This window comes from Rhincodon typus, chromosome 19 (genome assembly GCF_021869965.1).
Source record: "Rhincodon typus isolate 14 chromosome 19, sRhiTyp1.1, whole genome shotgun sequence".
Taxonomy (NCBI): Eukaryota; Metazoa; Chordata; class Chondrichthyes; order Orectolobiformes; family Rhincodontidae; genus Rhincodon; species Rhincodon typus.
In genome coordinates this window covers 4,192,864-4,214,113 of record NC_063350.1, presented here as the reverse complement: position 1 = coordinate 4,214,113, position 21,250 = coordinate 4,192,864, and the positions used below count along the sequence as shown (strand labels likewise).

Below are 21,250 nucleotides of genomic sequence, written 5' to 3'. Positions count from 1 at the left end.
ACAGGGTGAACCTTACACTTGGAGACCAGAAGGTAGGATCTGAGCAAGGGATGGCCATTCACTGTGGGTACATGTGTTTGGTAGAAAGGATTAGTGATGGCTTTGACCTCACCCTCTCACCCCAGTGTATCTGGCCAGCAGTGGGTTACAAATTGGGTAGCAATCTGCTCACAGACAAGTTGGTGTCCTTAGCACCCAACAGGTACAGGATTGAAATTGATCATCTATTGAAAAGGCATTAGAGTCAGGCAGAACATAATGACCTTTAGCCAGTGACACCAACATCCAGGGAGCAAGAAACAGCACAATCTCTGGATGTAAACTGTGAGGAAAATGGATGGCCTTCAATGACAGAAACAAAAACAAAATTCAAAGTACACCCAAAAACATCAATTCTTATATCCAGAGGTTGAAGAAAGGCAAAAAAAAAGCCCAGGTGTGTGAGAACGAGCGAGAGCGACACACACACACACACAGACTGGGACCACCTGGAAACCGATATCCATTTCAAGCCTACCGACTACCACAGTTACCTAGAGTACACCTCCTCTCACCCACCTTCCTGCAAAAAATGCCATCCCCTATTCCCAATTCCTTCACCTCCGCCGCATCTGCTCCCAAGATGAGGCATTCCTCTCCCGGACATCCCAAATATCCTCGTTTTTCAAGGACTGCAACTTCCTCACCACAGTGGTCGAAAATGCCCTTGACTGTGTCTCTCTCTCATTTCCCACAACTCATCCCTCACACCCCCTCCCCTCAACAACAACAACAAAAACAGAATCCCCCTCGTCCTCACGTACCACCCCACCAACCTCTGGATCCAACGCATCATCCTCCGACACTTCCGCCATCTGCAATCCGACCCCACCACCAAGGACACTTTTCCCTCCCCACCCTTATCTGCTTTCCAGAGGGACCACTCTCTCCGTGACTCCCTTGTCTGCTCCACACACCCCTCCAGCCCCACCACACCCGGCACATTTCCCTGCAACCGCAGGAAGTGATACATCTGCCCCTACACCTCCCCCCTCACCCCCATCCCAGGCCCCAAGAAAACCTTCCACATCAAACAGATGTTCACCTGCACATCTGCTAATGTGGTATACTGTATCCGCTGTTCCCATTGTGGCCTCCTCTACATCGGTGAGACCAAGCAGAGGCTAGGGGACTGTTCTGCAGAACACTTACGCTCGGTTCGCACTAAACAACTGCACCTCCCAGTCGCAAACCATTTCAACTCCCCCTCCCATTCCTCAGACGACATGTCCATCCTGGGCGTTCTCCAGTGCCACAACGATGCCACCCGAAGGTTGCAGGAACAGCAACTCATATTCCACTTGGGAACCCTGCGGCCCAATGGTATCAATGTGGATTTCACAAGCTTCAAAATCTCCCCTCCCCCTACCGCATCCCAAAACCAGCCCAGCTCGTCCCCACCTCCCTAACCATTCCTCCCACCTCAAGCCCCACCCCCATCTCTTACCTACTAACCTCATCCCGCCCCCTTGACCTGTCCTTCCTCCCTGGACTGACCTATCTCCTCCCTACCTCCCCACCTACACTCACCTTTACTGGCTCCACCCCTGTCTCCTTGACCGGTCTGTCTCCTCTCCACCTATCTTCTCCTTTATCCATCTTCTATCCGCCTCCCCCTTTCTCCCTATTTATTCCAAAATCCCCTTCCCCTCCCCCATTTCTGAAGAAGGGTCTAGACCCGAAACGTCAGCCTTCCTGCTCCTTTGATGCTGTTTGGCCTGCTGTGTTCATCCAGCTCTACACATTGTCGTCTCAGATTCTCCAGCATCTGCAGTTCCTACTTTCTCAGGACAAAACATGCTGTCAAGTTTTGTGGTGAAGATCGCCCTCTATTGGTCATCCTATTCAACTCAACGGCTGGACAAAGCCAAAGCCAAGTCAGAGTCATACAGCATGGAAACAGACCCTTCGGTCTACGCTGACCATGTTCACAAACTAAATTAGTCCCACCTGCCTGCTCCTGGCCCATATCCCTCCAAACCTTTCCTATTCATGTACTTATCCGAGATAACAAGGTGTAGAGCTGGATGAACACAGCAGGCCAAGCAGCATCATAGGAGCAGGAAGGCTGACGTTTCGGGCCTAGACCCTTCTTCAGAAATCCGAAACGTCAGCCTTCTTGCTCTTCTGATGCTGCTTGGCCTGCTGTGCTCATCCAGCTCTACACCTTGTTATCTCAGATTCTCCAGCATCTGCAGTTCCTACTATCTCTGTACTTATCCAAATGTCTTTTAAATGTTGTAACTGTATCCACATCCAGCACATCCTCAGGAAGTTTATTCCACATACAAACAACTGTTAAAGAAAAGCTTGCCCCTCACATCCTTTTTAAATCTTTCTCCTCTCACCTTAAAAATATGTCCCCTAATCTTGAAATCACCCACCCCAGAGAAAAGACACCTGCCATTCACCTTATCTTTATCCCTCATGATTTTATAAACCTCTATAAGGTCACCCCTCAACCTCCTGCACTCCAGTGAAGGGTCCCAGCCTGTTCAGCTTCTCCTTGTGACTCATACCCTTTTGAACAAGCTCCTGAGAAAGTAGCCATAACATTTTTATTTTGGGTTGATCCATTTTGTTTCTCCTTGCTGTAACTTTTTAACGTTGCAGAAGGGAGTAAGGGTTGACCAGCAGGATCCACCTTCCTGGGAAATGATGACACCTTCACTTACTCGGAGGTCTAATCGGCTGGCCTGCCCAACGTTGAGAAGGTCGCATTGGGGTCACTGGAGATGAGGCATAATATGGAGTTCGATTTTGAACCTGCAAAGACCAGAATACTGAACAATCAGAACCCAACTCTCCAAGTACCCAGAAAACACACACTCAGTTACAGTAAAAGACATCACAAAACACACTGGAGTGTTGAATCAGTCTTCACTTTACACAGACCATAAAATTGAATTATAAGAGCTGAGAATTCTGTGCAATAATCAGTTAGACTCACTGCCCAAGAAGGGACAACATGAACAGCTCATCTTGTACAATGGCAGGGAGGCTGATGGGATCAGATAATCAAACCTGTCAATGACACACTGGCCTGACCTGTCTTGGGTCAAACTATACGGTTAGTACATTCATTTCCAGATATTACTGAGATTTTCTTGCTGATTGACTTTATTCTCTCAAGTTTGAGGAATGACAGAAACCTTTAGGATGGCAATTTAATAGGATAAAGTTAGTGGCACAGTATTTGTACTGTTATAGGATTGGAGAAGCGAGAGTGAGCGCGGAGGCTATGAAGGGACTGAGTCATCACAGAACCACACAATTCTTACAGTGTGGAAGTGGGCCATTTGGCCCATCAAATCGACACTGACCCTCCAAAGCATCCCAGCCTATCCTTGTAGGACTACATTTCCCACTGGCTAACCCACCGAGCCTGCATATCCCTGGACACTATGGACAATTTAGCACGGCCACTCTACCTAACCTGCACATCTTTGTGGAACGTGGGAGGTAATCACAGCACCCGGAGGAAACCCACGCAGACACAGGGAGAATGTACAAACTCCACACAGTCACCTGAAGCTGGAATTAAACCCGGGTCCCTGGTGCCGTGAGGCAGCAGTGCTAACCGCTGAGCCACCGTGCTGCCCCAGACTGGAGTTTCAGAGATAAGAGGAACAGGGATGCCAGTAGCCATTGGCGAATGGAAATTGGGTCAGGTTGAATTTCGGAGGAGTAGAATTCAGGGGGTGGAGAAAGAAGACTGGCCAATGAAAGGCAACTTCATTTCAGAGACAACTGGGTTTCAGCAGCAACAAGCCAGGAAAGTGGTTGGAAACAGGTGACGTGTTGAAGGTGGGAGTCAGAACTCTGCAGAATATCAAACTTAGCCCAGGGTCAAACCTCAAAGTTTTTGTGAATAATCTGGTTCTGTCAGACTTAGTGACCAACGCAAGGTGTGGAGCTGGTGATGGAAGATCAAGCTGATGGCTGCAGTCTTCTAAATAATTAACTGAGGTGGGGTAGCAGAGGGGATAGCTCATCCAGAATTGGATGCCAGACAGACAATCTAGCAGTAGCAGCAGGGGAGGGGAGGCTGGGTATCATCAGGCAACACAAAACACGACCCCAACCTCGTCAATAATGACCCGAAGGGGTGAAGGTAGTCGAAGAGGAGATGAGTGTGTATTTTTTAAAAATAGAGATATTCCAGTGATTTGCAAGGCTGGAAAGAGAGGCAAGTGGAGGGAGGGTGAGAAGCCAAATGAGGGCAGGTTTATTCCTTTAGGTAAGAAGGGAGACATTGGAAAACCAGCTAGACTAAAGGCCAAAACAGAACTGAGAAAGTCAAGGCCACTGACAATACCATTTCAGTCAGGCTGTTTCAGGGCTGTAGGAATTGAAGATATTCGAGTGCAAACAGAAAGCCCATGCACCATTTACTCAAGGTCAGGAGCAATAAAAATGATCTTGAAATTTCCACGCCTATTCCTGTAAGGCTTCTGTCCCATCTATCACAGCTTGGCAGGAACCACTGAGGTGAAGCTGAGAAACCTGCCTGCATTAGAATCATGGTGGGGCTGTCGGACAAAGACAGTTCAATACTGAAACATATTTTAAACCTTGCGTCACCGACCGTTGTTAAAACATGCACAATTCTGCAGTAAGCTGCTGGAGGCCAGGGCGTGAGAAGCAGTCATTTCTTTTAAATTGGATTCCCACATCCTGAGAGTCAATGGCAATCTCTGCACTCATTCTCCTTCCCAAGTTATCCTGATAGATGGCTACAAGCTGCCTTCTCCTTTAATCTGAGTCAGTTCAATACCTCCCCTTTAAAGTAGCCACTCGTTGCAAGAGTCAGAGATATTGGTGTGGGACTGGAGTTGCTTATAAACCCAGATGTCTTAGTGTTTTACAATAATCCCAACAGTTACATGGTGATTGCTTATTCCTGACAATATTTTATTCCCCAACTGAATTTAAAAACTCAGTGGGATTTGAACTCTCAATCTCTAATCCTTAGACCAGTTTCCACAAAGACTGCAGCACAAAACTCAGTATTTGCATTCTTTCAAAAGATTGTTGGCATAGGCTAGCATCATGTCCTTGGTTCCTTTACCTGCGGCACAGTTGGCATAAAGTACCCAGAGTGTGCCAGGTGTTGAAACGAGCTGAGCAAGGGGTTGGGTATAGCTCGCATGTTCGCCAGTCGCTGCATGTACTGGTTGGTCAAATGTGCTTTGCGTTCCTCCTTGCGCTGAGCCAAGGCTACGTACAGGGGCTTGGTGCTGACAATCCGCCCATTCATCTCTGTGACGGCTTTTGTTGCTTCTTCGGGTGAAGAGAAACAGACAAACCCAAAGCCTTTGCTGTGGCCTCCCTCAGTCATCACCTCAAAAATCAAAGACAAGATGAGTCAGACATCACAGAAAATTCAGAGACAGGAACTGCTCCACATTGATCACAAGCAAGTTGGTGACACACACCCTTACTCGAACACACCCAGTCTAGGAGGCTCAGGGATCCTTCAAGATACATTGTTAATTGCAAAGTCTCAGAATGTGCTGGATTCTTCCAACTCTTCACTGCTTCTGTTGCACAAACAGCTATCTCCTTACTAATATTAAAGAACTTGCTGGATTTGCATAATAATTCCCTATTAAAACACTGTCAAAAGGCAAGTCTAGCAATTAATAGAGTAAGGACCCTTTTAATGGTTAATGAAAAACCAAACGAACCTCTCCTATCTCCTTTGTTACAACTTAAATCAGAGTTTCATGCTTCATGTTGCAAGTTGTTTGGCAACATCTAAAAAATTTATATTTAAAAGATTTTTTCTACGTTTATTTTGTCTGTCTTTCGCTTTGTCCCTGATTTAATTCACCAGATATCCTTTCCTACTTTTGTTCTCAATTTTTAAACCTCATTGGCTAAAAGGGTGTGTGTTGGTCTCACCATTTACTAAGAGCTCAGATCACCAGCAACCAACTCCCACAAAGTGCACCCCATCCCACCTCCGTCAAATTAGCTCCCCCCTACAACTGCACATAGCGACATGCCCCATTCCAGCAAGATCTGCTCCACAATCCCTGGATATCGGCATCAACAGGGATAAGGCAGCATTTATTAGATACCACAAACTGCCCTACAGCTCAGTGTGTGCAGACACAGCCAGTGAGGGAGATTTCACCTGGATGAGAAAAAAGCTGAGCAAATATATCCGAGAGTTTCACTCAAAGTGGCAATTTAATTGGTCAACCTCATTGTCTGTCTGACAATGCCAGATATCTGCAATTAGCCAAAATCCCTTGTCTGAATGAAGAGTTGATTCCTATAACAGGATATTAAACCAGAAAGTGATTCACCACCATTTCTATAAGAAAGGGTTTTTTTTTTTTTTTTTTTTTTAAAAAAAGTACACAGTACGTGAGGGCGAGCGGTGTGTGTAGAACAGTTTTGGAGAAAGGATCACTGAACCTGAAACGTTAACTCATTTCTCTCCACTGATGCTGCCAGACCTGCTGAGCCTTTCCAGCAATTTCTGTTTTTTGTTTCTGATTTCCAGCACCTGCAGTTCTTTCAGTTTTCATTGACTATATCTGGGAAATTGGTTAAAACTTGGAATCTGATGCAGAGGTGGAAGAGGTGCTTTAAGTAAGGGTTGGTGCAGGAAGTAAAACTTGTCAAGTTTGGTAAAATGCAGGGAAGAGGGCTTCTTTCGTCTGCTCTCAATAAATTAATTGTTTAATAAGAAATTCCTATTTGCGACTGTCTTTAAATTGTACTAAATTAGAAAACTATAATTTTTAATAGTAGTAACTCTAGTTGAATTAAATGGAAAAACATCAGGAATAAAGCAAAGCCTGGGCCAATACAATTACACAATATAAGGAATCAAAAACAAAATAAAAAGCTAATGCAAGGGAAATAAAGTTAAGACACAGCAGCACAGTTCAGTCAAGTGAAACATAGGGCAGGACAGATTCTTATTGGTGCCCTAAATGTCAACATCTACAAGAAAAATTGCCAGCTGCAGAAACAGAAGGGTAGGCAATGGCCTAGTAGTATAATTGCTGCACTGTTAATCCAGAGACCCAGATAACATTCTGGAGACCCGGGTCAAATCCTGCTATGAAATGTGGTTGAATTTGAATCCAATAAATATCTAGAATTAAGAGTCTGATGACCACCATGAATCCATTGTCAATTGTCAGGAAAACAAAACCATCTGGTTCACTGATGTCCTTTAGGGAAGGAGTCTACCATCCTCACCTGGTCTGGCCTACCTGTGACTCCAGGCCCACAGCAATGTGGTTAATACTTAACAGCAATTAGGGATGGGCACTAAATGCAGGCCTAGCCAGTGATACCCTCATCCCGTGAATGAATAAAATAAACACACAAGCCCTGTGTCTCAGAGCTCAAGTAGTGACTAGAGTCTGTGTGGCATATCCATGAGGCTGAATGTATTATAAATAACATTTTCAAAGAGATGGGCATCTTGAAAAAGGGAATGGGATACAACTAGCCAAAGAGCAACAGGAAGGTAAGACAGGAGTGACAAGCTCATGCTCACAAAAATCACTTTTCCATTTTGGAAGATAATGCGGGTGCTGGTGTTAAGGGGAGTGCAGACAGTTTGCCTACACAAGAGGAGGACAAACAGCAATAGGGGATTTGTTAGACAGGGGATTTGAATCAAGGATGGCAAATTGCCTCATTGGACCCCAGGGTCAACTTTGGTGGGTGGGTGGGTGGGGGAGGGGTGCACAAATGGAGGTTTTGGTCTACATCAACATCTTCTATTGAGGAAGGGGAACATAGTTCTGTAATCAGCATTTAGGGAGCTAACAAGCAGGGACCTTAAAATCTAGCAATCTCTAGATTATTCCTAGTGCCACACAGAAGTATACAGAAACAGCAGGCTAAGGCAGGGGAGTGTGGGACTGGAAAGCTGGTGCAGAAAAGGGGACTTTACAGTCTTAAGACCAGCACTGGGGGAGAGGAGACCTCGCAGAGCATTTTGCTGATGCTGTTGGAGGGCTTTTAACTAACTTGGCAGGAGTGCTGGAACCAAGAGAGAGTATTAAAGAAGCTTTTCTAATTTACAGCAACTTAAACACACTCCCCAATATCAGGGTTCACAAAATACTCAGACACAGGTAGCACTAGCGTAGAAAATAGTAAATTAATCAGAAAAGTTAGAGTCAGGTAGAAAGTACTGACTGGTTATTTAACAGGAACTAATGTGCAAGGACTTGAGGAAAAGGCAGGGAAAGACACTTTCATGATGCTTATTTGGGCAGCTGGTGCAGATAACAGGCCAAGTGGCCCCCATTCAGCACGGTAACCCTTCTGTGTTTCAAATCACAGCTCTGGCAGATTTTCAAGCCAGCTTTGAAACACCAGATTCAATTGTTCAACTTCTCAATGTAGGATCTAAACACACAAATCTCTGGGCTGCTTATCCATCAAAGTTACTATACAACTATTCCTTTCAATGAAAACAAGGTCACTCTTTTCAAGAGTATCTCATCACAAAATCTAAGATTACACACAATTTAACTTTGTCAATCCTCTAAGTGGCTTCAAGTTAAGAATCAGCCCAGCTCCTTCCCCAGTTGTGACCAAACCTCCAACTGGGTGGTTATCTTTGGTACTAAAGTCAGCTGTGTGATGTTTTGAAGTAAGGACATATGGGTTTTTCTGCATGGCTGAAGGAATTAATAATTAAATTGAGAACATTTCTGCAGCCATGGGGAGTTTCTTTAAACCCCTCAAACTGTTTTCCCTTTAAGAACTAGTAAGTTTTTATTTAACTTGGGAATGTTTATGATTTAGCAAGGTAAACAATTACGTTCTGAGGAAGGGTGACTGGACCTGAAACATTAACTGATTTCTCTCCACTGACCTGCTGAGCTTTTCCAGCGATTTTTATTTTTGTCTCAAACAATTGTGCTTCAAAAGTTTGACTAGAAATATTTGGACGTTTTTAAAAACAATATAGAAAAGAGCTTAGGGGGAAACATGCATAGCTTAGAGGGGGAGAGGAAGAGAGGAAGAACTTTTTCATTTTGCTTTCAGTTTTGGGCAGTTCTGCAGATGTTGCGTGTAAATTTACACCTGAAAAGGGACAAAATAGTTAGACTTGTTAACACTCGATTACTTTAGAATAAGGAGTTAGTGATAGACACAGAGCAGAAATATTTGATCACACCTTGTCAAGGTGATTTGAAGCAGAGAACATTTAAGCTCAGGAGTGTGATAGCTTCTTCCTGAAGTTATCAGAGTTTCCAGACTGGAAGTTAAAATCAAGTGAATCCATTAAGGTGTTAGAGAAAGGGGTTTCCTGGTGTGAGCACCATGGTAGGATGCTTTTGGCTACCACACAGGGTTGATTTGGGATCTGTAACAAAGTGCTGTGAAAGATTAATGAGATTATATTTTATCACATGTTTCAAAAGCTTTAAACTTGGATTGTAAAGTGATAGACTGGTTTATTCCTTTTTATCTTAATTTTTTTTTTAAAAACTTGACACACTTGTTTTACTGTTTAAAAAAACTGCAATATTGTATGCTTATGTTTCAATGAGGGACCACCTTAGAATCATAGAATCCCTACAGTGTGGAAACAGGCCCTTTGGCCCAACAAGTCCACACCGACCATCAGAGCATCCTCCCAGACCCATTCCTCTATAACCCACCTAATCTGCACATCCCTGAACACTATGGGAATTTAGCATGGCCAATCCACCTAACCTGCACATCTTTGGACTGTGGGAGGAAACCGGAGCACCCGGAGGAAACCCACGCAGACACGGGGAGAACGTGCAAACTCCACACAGAGAGTCACCGGAGGGTGGAATTGAACCCGGGTCCCTGGCACTGTGAGGCAGCAGTGCTAATCACTCAGCCACTGTGCCGCCCCAAAACTCTTACTAGAGCCAAAAGTCGATATCAAGCCAGGTGAGTCTGGGATCTGCCTTGTCCTGTAATAACATCAACTGGGAACATCGTGGGAAATTTCAGACCCATACCTTTGCACTGGTGATTGTTCCATATGGAGAGAATTCCTTCCTCAAACACTCGTCATCAATCCCATCATCCAGATTCTTCACATACAAGTTCACTCCCTGAAAGACAAGAGCAAGTTGAACTTTTAGGACCAAGGCAGTGGGATGTATGCAGCAGCAAAGTAGGATTGAATTCGGATCAAACTGACTGCATTTTCTCCATCCAATCCCTCCCAAGGAGTTACCTTAGCTTTGCCAACATTTCCTCATTTTTCTGTGGGATGTGGGCAGGATTTGTTGCTCACGCCCTTCCACTGAGTGGTCAACTGAATGCTGGGCCATTTCAGAGACCAGTTAAGATGTCAACCATGTGTGCTTTTTTGTAAATTTATTTTTTCATGGGATGTGGTGTCTCTGGCTGGGCCAGCATTTATTGCCTGTCCCTAGTGGCCCTTGAGAAGGTGGTGATGAGCTGCCTTCTTGAACTGTAGCAGTTTTTGCTACCCACAATGCTGTTAGGGAGTCAGTGCCAGGATTTTGACACAGTAATAACTAGAGGAACAGTGATACATTTCCAAGTAAGGATAGTGATTGCCTTGGAACAGAGCTTGAGGTGGTGTTCCCACGCATGTGCTGCCCTATTGTACACGTTGCATCAAGGCTTTATTCATAGGGATATAGGAGGTTACAAAGATGTTATACAAGATATTGATTAGGCCGCAGCTGGAGTAGTGTGTCGAGTCCTGGTGCCACACTTTAGGAAGGATGTGAATGCAGTGGAGAAAGTGTAGGAGAGGTTTGAGAGAATAATTTAGATGAGAAACTTCAGTGATGAAGATAGATTGAAGAAGTTGGGACTGCTCTCCTTGGAGAGTAGAAGGTAAATGGGAGATTTGATTGAAGTTTCCAAAACTATGAGGGGTCTGGATAGAGCAGATAAGGAGAAACTGTTCCTGATTGAAAACCAGGGAACATAGTTTTAAAGTGCTTGAAAAAGTAGTAAACACAATTGGCCCAAAAAAAAAAAACAGCATGTTCACACAGTCAGTAAGTAGTTAGGGTATGCAGTGCACTGCTGGGAGGTGGTGTAGCGAGGTTGGGGGGGTTAATGGTGGTGGCAGTTCTAGTTGAAGCTGTCAAGAGGGGCACTGGATGACTATTTAAATACAAATAACATGCAGGGTTATGGGGAAAGGACCAGGAGATCAGCATCAAGTCAAAAAGCTGCAGACTGTTGGCTGAATGACTGCCTTCTAAACCATAAGAATTGAGAGACTTTGAGATAGTCCTTAAAGGTTGTGTTGGAAGGTGCTGTCAGAGGAGGCTTGGTGAGTTATTAAAGCTCATCTTGTAAATATTGCACACTACCACCATATTCCATTGGAGACAGAGGGGGCAAATGTTAAAAATGGGTAGATGTGGTGCCAATCAAGAAGGTTGCTTTGTCCTGGATGGTGTCAAGCTTCCTGAGTGTTGTTGGAGCTGCCCCCATCCAGGCAAGTGGGGAGTATTCCATCAGTCCTGACTTGTGCCTTGTAAGATGATGGACAGGCTTTGGGGAATCAGGAGCAGGGTTACTCCTACAGGATTCCTAGCCTCTGAGCTGCTCTTGTAGCCACTGTGTTTATGTGGCAAGTCCTATAAGTTTCTGGTCAATGGTAGCCCCCAGGATGTTGATAGTGGGGAATTCAGTGATAGTAATGACATTGAATGTCAAGGGGGAGTGGTTAGATTCTCTCTTCTTGAAGATAGTCATTAATGGCATTCGTGTAACGTGAATATTACTTGGCCAGGTCTTATTGATTTGGATATGGACCATTTCAGTACCTGAGGAGCCTCAAATGATGTTGAATATTGTGTAGGCATCAGTAAATAACTCCACTTTTGGCCTAATGATGGAGGAAGATCACTGATAAAGCAGCTGAAGAAGGTTGGGCCAAGGATACTACCCTGAGGCACTGGGGGCCCTTCTGGTGCAGCTGTAATGTCCTTACCTCTCAGCCAAAGTCCTGGGTTCAAGTCCCACCTGTACCAGAGAGTTTTGTAATACCATCACCGAACAGCGTGATTAGAAAATATATACCCTGAGGAACTCCTATAGAGATGTCCTGGAACCGAGGTGACTGACCTCCAACAACCAAAACCTTCTTCCTATGTGCCATGTATGACTTCAATCAGTAGAGATTTCCCCCTGATACCCATTGATTCCAGTTTTGCTACAGGTCCTTGATGCCACACTCGGTCAAATGCAGCCTTGATGTCAAGGGCTGTCACTCTCACCTCACCTCTGGAATTCAGCTCTTTTGCCCATGTTTGAACCAAGGCTGTAATAAGGTCAGGAAACCCCATGACCAAGGTGGAATCCAAACTGAGTATCGCTGAACATGTTGTTCCTTTGCTAGTGCTTGGCTGGGGCGCAGCTAGTTCTGGAGCACATGTCTTCAGTAACACTGCCATAATGACCCCCTCCTGCCCTCCCCGCCACCTTGCCTTCACATAGCCACTGTCATCAGTCATTTCTTGATATTATGTGGAGTAAATAAAATTGGATGATGACTGGCATATGATGCTGGGGACCTCTGCAGGATGCTACGATGCATCATTCACTTGGCACTTCTGGCTGAAGGTTGATGAATATGCTTCTTCAGCTTTGTCTTTTGCACTGATGTGCTGGGCTCTCAGCTTTGACATTGGAATGTGTGTATAGCCACCCCCTTCAGTTTTTGGTGCAATTGTCCATCATTCAGGACTACGGAGCTTAGCTTTAACCTGTTTCTTGGTATCGCCTAGCTCTTCGATCACTTGCTGCTCAGCATGCAAATAACTTACGCAGCTTCCCCAGGCTACCAGCACATTTTCAGGTATTCCTGGTGCCACTCCTACATGCCTTCCTGCACTCTCCATTAAGCCAGGGTTGATGGTAAAGGTACAGTAGGGATATGCTGGGCCACAAGTTGACAGATTGCGTTGGAATGCGATTCTTCTGTGCCTCAATGCACAAGTTTGAATTTCTAGATCTATTCAAACTCTATCCCATTTCAGCAGTGTTAATAGCACATAACATGATGGAGAGTGTCCTCAATGTGAAGGTGGGACTTGGTTTCCACAAGGGACTGCATGGTGGTCACTCTTACTGATACAATCCTGGATGGGCATATCTGCAGCAAGTGGATCGGTAAGGATGAGGTCAAGGTCATTAAGGTTTTGGAGTAGATTTGTAGCTCGGGTTGTGGGTGTTGAGGTTGGTTGGCTCGCTGAGCTGGTTTGTTGTTCTGCATGTATGGTTTTCCCTCATCACCTGCCACAGACCCAGTCTAGCAGCAACACCCTTTAGGATCTAACCAGCTCAGTCAGGGGTGCTGCTGCTGAGCCAGTAATGGACATTATGGAGGTGTCGGGGTAAACACAATTAAGTCTATGCCCTTATCACACTCAGCTTTTCCTCTGAACATGGACAAGAACTGATGCACCAGCTGAGGGTGTCCTTGACCATCTTTAACACAATGCCAGGGGATTACATGGGTCAGGAGTCAATGTTGAGGACTCCCAGGGCTGTTCCTCTCTAATGTTATACCACAGAGCCACCACCCTCTGGTATGACTGTCTGAAAGAGTCTTAAAGTGTGTTCTTATGATTCTGAGGGTGTGACCATATCAGGCTGTTATTTGACTAGATTATGGGACAGCTCTTCCAAGTTTAGCACAACCTCACCCCACAAAGCTGGTGAGGGGAAATTTGCAGAGTCTACAGGGTTGTTGTTTCCAGGGTACAGGTCAATGCCACATGTTGTGTGTTTTATTTTCTAGTTTACAGACTTCATAATCTTTGATACAATTTTTTGTTTCTATTTCTCTTGCCAGCTTTCTCATACAGCACAGAAACAGACCTTTCAGTCCAAACAGTCCAGTTGATCATGTTCTCAAACTGAAATAGTCCCACCTGCCTGCTTCTGGCCCATGTCGCTCAAACTTTTCCTAATCATGTACTTATCCAAATGTCTTTTAAACACTAACTGCACCCATATCCACCACTTCCTCTGGAAGATCATTCAGAAGGCATTTAAGAATCAACCACATTGCTGTGGGTCTGGAATTACATGTAGACCACTCAAGTAAGGAAGTTAGATTTCCTTCCCCAAACATTTCATATCAATGATCTTCTGTTAGAATGGGACAAATTAAGCAATGACTTTTCATCTCAAACATCAACCATTCCTGCCAGGCTTGCTAAATAATTCCAGCTTTTTCTACCTCATTTCAGATTTCCAGCATTTATAGCAGTTTGATTATTTGCAGAAGATAATTTTGTTCCCTGCAGGTAGTACCCTTAACAGGAACTGGGGGGATTCACAACAGGATTTCACAGAATCTTTCTGGCATGGCTAGGGAAAAGAATGCGAAATAAATCCTCCTATTGACAAGATCAGAGTATAGAAGTGAACAAGTCCTACTTGAACAAAATAACTGGTTAGGATTTAGTCCAAACCATGACATGAATTTCTGGGTACAGTTCAGGAAGCAGGTCAAGGCCTAAGAGAGGGTGTGAAATAGATTAACCTGAATGATCCCAGTGATAAAGGGGCCAACATGGAGGGACTGGAGAAACTGGGATGAGAGATACATTTAACAGTTCAGCATCCATTTTAAAACAGTAAGAATCGCTCCTGAAGCTTTGATACAGGAGGCCATGATGTGGAGGTGCTGGTGTTGGACTGGGGTGGACAAAGTCAGAAGTCACATGGGACCAGGTTATAGTCCGACAGGTTTATCTGAAATCACACATGCTTTCAGAGCACTGCTCCTTCATCGGGTGTTGTGTGACCTCTGTGTGATAGAGGAACGCAGGAATTGATTTAAAATTGGATTTAAAATTTAGAATTAGTAGTCACACTTTTAGGGCAGAGATAAAGTGGATTTTCATCCCTCTGCCTCAGAAAGCAGGGGAGGTTGGGTCCAGGAGTATTTTTTTTTTTTTTTTTTTTTTAAAAAAGTAAGGTAATAGATTCCTGAGGGCCAGAAGTTGCAAGATTATTGGGAGTAGATGGAACTTGGAAAACTAACAGACCAGCCCTGCTCATATTGAATAATGGCACAGGTTTGAGGGGTTAAATGGCCTACTGCTGGTCCTAATTTGTACACTCATAAATATGTCTGAAGTTACAAACAGGATAAACCTTCACTGGATATAACTGGGCTTAGAAGGGAACCATTCTGGAGAGAGACAGGCTTCATTTGAACCAGCATCCTGGTGCATTGATTAACTCGGGCTGAGGAGAGGGCTTTAAACTAGATCAAGGGAGGCTATGGTGGGAGGAAATCCAGGCTTCAAAAGCAAAAGGATCCGGCAGCTTTGCAGCTATTTAGGTAACTGGAGTGGGACAGGAAGGCACAGCGCAAAAAGAAAAGCAGTTAGGGTCAAAAAAAGGGGGAAAAGTGGTACAAAGGAGGACAAAATTAAATGGCTCTCTATACAAAATTCACATACTATGCAGAACAAAATAAATGAATCAACACCACAATTAGACTTTAAGGGTATGGTCTCGTAGCCACGGAAATTAAAGCTGGGAGAATAATTATTCAGGGGAATGTGACTTTTCCAAAGGACATGCAGGAAGGGGTGGTGGGGCAGCTTTGTTAGTACAAGACAGAAGTGGTATAGTAAGAAATGATCTAGGATCAGGTACAATAGACTCCATATGGGTCAAGGTAAGAAATACTTAGGGGAAGATATAGTCTATGGGTCACCTACCAACAGCTACATTTTAGGACAGGCATTAAACGAGTGGATATGGTTTAAAAAAAGACAATCCATTCATCTGGGAAAATCAAGTTGGCAGAGGTAGCCACAAAGAAGAATTCATATAGAGTATATCTGGGACAGTTTCTTAGAACAATACATTGTGGCTCCAATCAGGCTATTTTGTACTTGGTAATATGTAATGAGGCAGGTTTAACAAACAAAAAAATCTCTGAGCAATAAACCCCCTAGGAAACTGTAATCATAAGGTGGAATTTAGCTTTCAGTTTGGGAGTGAGAAACTTGAGTTGGGAACAACTGTGCTAAACTTAAATAAGGGTAATCACAAAGTAATAAGAGTAGACTTGGCAGGAGTGGACTGGGAAAGGAGGAGCTTGGCTGAAATATAATGGCTGAGGAACAATGGCAGACATTTAAAAAAAACCTGGTTTATGGCTCATAGCAAAAGATACACCCCAGTGAGGAAGGGGGACTGAGGAAGGGAAGAGGCAATCATGGTTAACCGGGGAACATATGGAAGGAGCTGGGGTGAAGGCAAGGGACCTTGGAGAATGAGGCCGGAGAAATGAATGAGGCAGCTGGGAAACGGCAATTGAATAAATATTTAGCATCGGTCTTCATAGTAGAAAGCATTAGTACCATCCCAAAATTACTAACTACTCAAGGGGCAAAAGCGGGGCTGAGGGTTTGGGAGGGAATAAATATAATTATCGAGAGAGAAAAAGTATAGGGAAACTAATGGAGGTAAGGCCTGGTAAATCCCCTGGACCTGATGGGATGCATTAAGATATTAAGACATTTTTTTAAATGTCTGCCATTGTTCCTCAGCCATTATATTTCAGCCAAGCTCCTCCTTTCCCAGTCCACTCCTGCCAACTCTACTCTTATTACTTTGTGATTACCCTTATTTAAGTTTAGCACAGTTGTTCCCAACTCAAGTTTCTCACTCCCAAACTGAAAGCTAAATTCCACCTTATGATTACACACTGACTACACCTAGAATACAGTGAACAGTTTTGTACACCTTATCTAAGGAAACATATACTGGCATCGGAGGCAGTTCAGAGAAGGTTCACTAGGTTGAGCGTGAAGGGATTTTATTTCATGGGGGGGTGCTGAGTAGTTTGCACCTGTCCTCATTGTAGTTTAGAAAAATAGGAGGCAACTTTATTGAAGCATACAAGATTTTTAGGGACTTGACAGGGTAGATGTGGAGGGGTTGATTTGCTCCTTGTGGCAGAGTCTAGGACCAGAAGGCATAATCACAGAGTAAGGGGTCACCCATTTAAGACACAGATAAGGAGGAATTTCCTGTCTCAGAGGGCAGTGAATCTGTGGAATTTTTTACCACAGAATGCTGTCGAGGCTGGGACATGGAGTATTGTCAAGGTGGAGATAATGATTTAAGGTAACCAGACCTAACTATTAGCTCATTGAATGTTGGAGAAGACTCACTGGGTCAAATGCATCCTTTGGTCCTACAGTTTAAGGAGAATAGACAGCGAGTCATGGTGGCCCTGAGATATTTCTAAACAGTTCTTTGTTAGAAACAGAGAGTTTTCACACAGTCCAGGTACAGAAGTCATTAAAATATCAACAGAAAATAATGGAAGCAGCTAATGGAAGTGTTCTTGACATCTAAAAAGGCTAGAATGTGTGTTCCCATGCATCTTCTGTTCTTGTCTTTCTAGGTGGAGGAGGATATGGGTTTGGAAGGTGCTGCCTAAGGAACCTTGCTGAGTTAATGCACTGCTTCTTGTGGACACTCACTGCTGCTACTGAGTGTCAGTAGTGGAGGGAGTGCTTATCAAAGCCGTTATGAATGGTTTTATTTACAATGAAACGATGATTTTGAGGGAGAAAATACATTTTGCCCAGTGATAAGAGGGTCCGTAATATAGCAAAAAGAAAAAAAAGATTTAAGTGAATTAGCAAAGAAAAGAGGACATAGGCTTTGCATTTATTTAAAAGTAAAACAGTTTATTAAAACTAGGAGATGCAATAACATTGTGGTATTAATTGCTAACCTCAAACCAAAGACCACATAATGGTCTGGGGACCAGAGGTCAAATCCCACCAAAGCAGATGCTGGAATTTGAATTCATAGACGATGATCTGGAATTAAAGTGTCTAACAATGATCATTGGAAAAACCCCATCTGGTTCACTAATATCTTTTAAGGAAGCAAGCTATCATCCTTACTTATCTTGACTTACGTGAGACTCCAGACCTACAGCAAAATGGCTGACTCTTGCCTACTTGCCCAGTATCTGCAATAAACTCTGGCCTAGCCAGTGACAACTGCATCTCTTGAATGAAAAACAAATTTGCTATGTCCTTGGTTGTGAAGCCAGGAAGGGAAGCGCAAGCATATTAGACATTAACTGTCAAAGAGTGGATTTTTGGAAATACTTTGCAGAGATAAAACGTGGGAAAAGATCACCATGTGGATTAATTGGACAACTCAGAAGAGCCAGTACAGTCTGGATGGGCCAAACAGCCTCCCTTCTGAGATTGCGTCATTCTATTCTGTTAGAAAGAGCAATAATACAATGCAGGAAGGTCAATCACAAGCTCAGACAACACTGACCTGATAACGGCTGTTTCTCTCTTGCTTCATTAACTCAAACCTATGTTTCAGCTCGCTCTGTCGCTCCGTCTTCTTCTGAGCACGGCCAACATACACAGCCCGACTATTGATCTCTTTCCCGTTCATTTCAGCCACTGCCTGAATACAAGAGAAAAGATGGAGGGCTGGGTAGTATTTTGGAAACTGACTAGACGCAGCTCTCTCTCACATAGAAAGCATGTCTTGTGACCATATCATCACGGACCAAGTTTCAACCTCAACAAGACCCATCGCACATACTAGACCAATTCCATGTGGTGGCCAGCTAAACTCAGTCCATTTGAGCAGCTCCACTGGCAGGAGGGTGAGCGACCAGAAGGCACAAGTACAAAAGCGATCACCTAAACAGAATTTGTATTTAAAAGAAAGCCAACAAGTTTCCATCATGCTGCACAAAAGCATGTTGGAATCAGGTTCAACAGCAACTGTCAAACAGGATATTGGAGGAATACTTGGGGAGAAAAAGGGAGAAATTTTCAATCCTCTGATGAAACAACAGGGAGACAGAACAATTGGATAGCTTGGTCAAAGAGCCAGCATGACCTCCTGTGCTCTAAAATTATTGGAACATGAAATCCAATTGCAGAAAGTCATCTGAAGAAACGTTAGACGTTGCTCTCGCCACTGATGCTGCCAGACCTGCCCATTCTAGATTTACACTGGGGCCTCGTTACAACGTTCAAGGGATATCACAAAGCACGAGGACATTTAGTCATGCACAATTCCTGAATGTCACCTGGGGGGAATTCCTTAAAATTCTCACCTTGCGAGCATCTTCATGCTTTTCAAAGTTAACAAAGCCAAATCCCTTGGACCGACCTCTCTCATCTGTCATCACCCGAACACTCAGCGTCTTTCCTTCAGAAAGAGGGAAACAATCTTGAAGACTGGTTAACACCACAGATACACTAAACAGGCCAAGGCCAAGTTAATCCAAATCTCTGCCCTCCTCCAACTTCAGACATTTGTGTTGACCAGATCGCTTTCAATTCATCTTGGGTGTCTTTCAGTGCCCTGGAGCCCAATCCCTAGAATACCCTCCCTAAAAAGATGGGGTGAAATGTTGTTTTCAGGGGTAGGCAGAATAATCAGATCACCGATGATCTTACTGAGTGGCACAGTAGACTGGAGGGGCCAACTGGCCTACTTCTGCTCCCAGTTCACACACAAACCTCTCCTCCTCGCTCCCATCATTAAGGTGATTTTGAGCATGGGTGAAAGAACACAATACATGGTTGAGAAATTCCTGCTGCCCACAAAAGGTGGTTGTGTAGGAAACCTAGAAAACGGGGAGGCAATCGAAGAATAGAGAGAACTCAACCAAATGGGACGGACAGGAGAAGAAACTTCTTCACTGAAAAGGGCACAAAGTTCAGAATTTTGTTCCCAGAAAGCTGTGCATTCTCAGAATGTGGTGTTTGGATACAAGGGAATTAAGGGGTAGGGGAGAGTTGTGAAGATGGAGTTGAGTTGGGATAGATCATATACAGTCGTATTGAAAAGTGGAAAAGGCTTGGAGGGCCAAATGCTCCCATTTACCAGATGCGACGGTAGAATAGAGTTACTGAGACACCACCTTGTGCTGATTACTCTATGTGCAATATATTAAAATATTGTGGTGTTCCTGGAGAGCTGTGTCAATCAGGGGTCAGTGGAGGGGAGTGAGGAGAGAGGGCAAAGATGGTCAGGGAGACACAGACCATCTCCTTTTGTGCACCACTTTTTGAAACTTAACCTTATCGTAAATTAGCAAATAAATCTTCACAGCATGTAGAAATACATGATATGATCAAACAGAATCAGCATGGCCTTGTGAAAAGGAAATAATGCCTGAATTTTTTACAAAACAGTTTGGAGGTGGTAACAGGCAAGATATTTATTTATTTATTTATTTACTGGATCTAGGTGTCACTGTCTAGGCCAACATTTGTTGCCCAGAGGGTAGTTATGAGTCAACCACAATGCTATGGGTCTGGAGTCACATGTAGGCTAGTCTAGGTAAGGATGGCAGTTTCCTTCCCTAAAGGACATTAGTGAACCAGATGGGTTTTCCCGACAATCGATAAAGGTTTCACGATCGTCGGATTCTTAATTTTAGATTTTCTCAAAATTAATTCAAATTCCACCATCTGCTGTGGCAGAATTTGAACCCTGGTCCCCAGAACATTCACTGAGTTGCTGGATTAATAGTCTAGTGGTATCAGCACCATTGCCTCACCAAAGGATAGATAAAGGGGACTCAAAGGGCATTTGATAAGGTACAGATTAGCCTACTTATGAGCTTACAGTGTTGCAAGTACTGTAATGGCACAGAGAGGGGATTGGCTAGCCAATAGAAGACAGATTTGGGGTAAAAGGGGCATTATTGGGATGGTGACCTGAAACTACTACAGGGCCACAGGATCAATGCTGGGACCACAATTATTTCTAATATATATTAAAGTTATAGATAAGGAAAGAGAATGAATTTCAAAGTTTCTGATGACAGATAGGAAAGCATGGTGAGGATGACAAACCCTGCAGAGGGATATAGACAGGGATAGAGTACGCAAAAACTTCACAGACGGAATATAATGTGGGGAAATGTGAGGTCATGCGCTTTGGCAGGAAGAATACAGGAGGTGAATGTAACTGAAATTGATAGAGATATAGAAAGAGTAAATTACAATAAGCTAGTATCCAGGTTCAGCAGTTAATAGGGAAAACAAATGGACTGTTGGCCTTTATTTCAAAAGGAATGGAATATAAAAGTAGGAGGTTTTGCTAAAACTATTCAAGTTATAGTTAGATCACAGCTGGAATACTGCAAACACCTCAAGTTTGAAGAAAGTCAGAGATAGTAGGAACTGCTGATGCTGGA

At 43.9% G+C, this 21,250-nt stretch overlaps 1 protein-coding gene across 1 annotated transcript in view; it reads right to left on the bottom strand.

Annotated features, from left to right (window-relative positions):
• LOC109918041 (embryonic polyadenylate-binding protein A-like) overlaps nucleotides 1–21,250 on the bottom strand; it is a 36,989-nt gene that overhangs the window by 8,890 nt on the left and 6,849 nt on the right. Inside the window, exons 4-8 of the mRNA XM_048608472.1 lie at nucleotides 19,154–19,248; nucleotides 18,352–18,489; nucleotides 10,029–10,124; nucleotides 5,111–5,383; nucleotides 2,715–2,805 (exon numbers count right to left, since the gene is read on the bottom strand). Of these exons, the coding sequence (XP_048464429.1) occupies nucleotides 2,715–2,805; nucleotides 5,111–5,383; nucleotides 10,029–10,124; nucleotides 18,352–18,489; nucleotides 19,154–19,248 (693 nt within the window). The remainder of the gene's footprint in view (nucleotides 1–2,714; nucleotides 2,806–5,110; nucleotides 5,384–10,028; nucleotides 10,125–18,351; nucleotides 18,490–19,153; nucleotides 19,249–21,250) is intronic.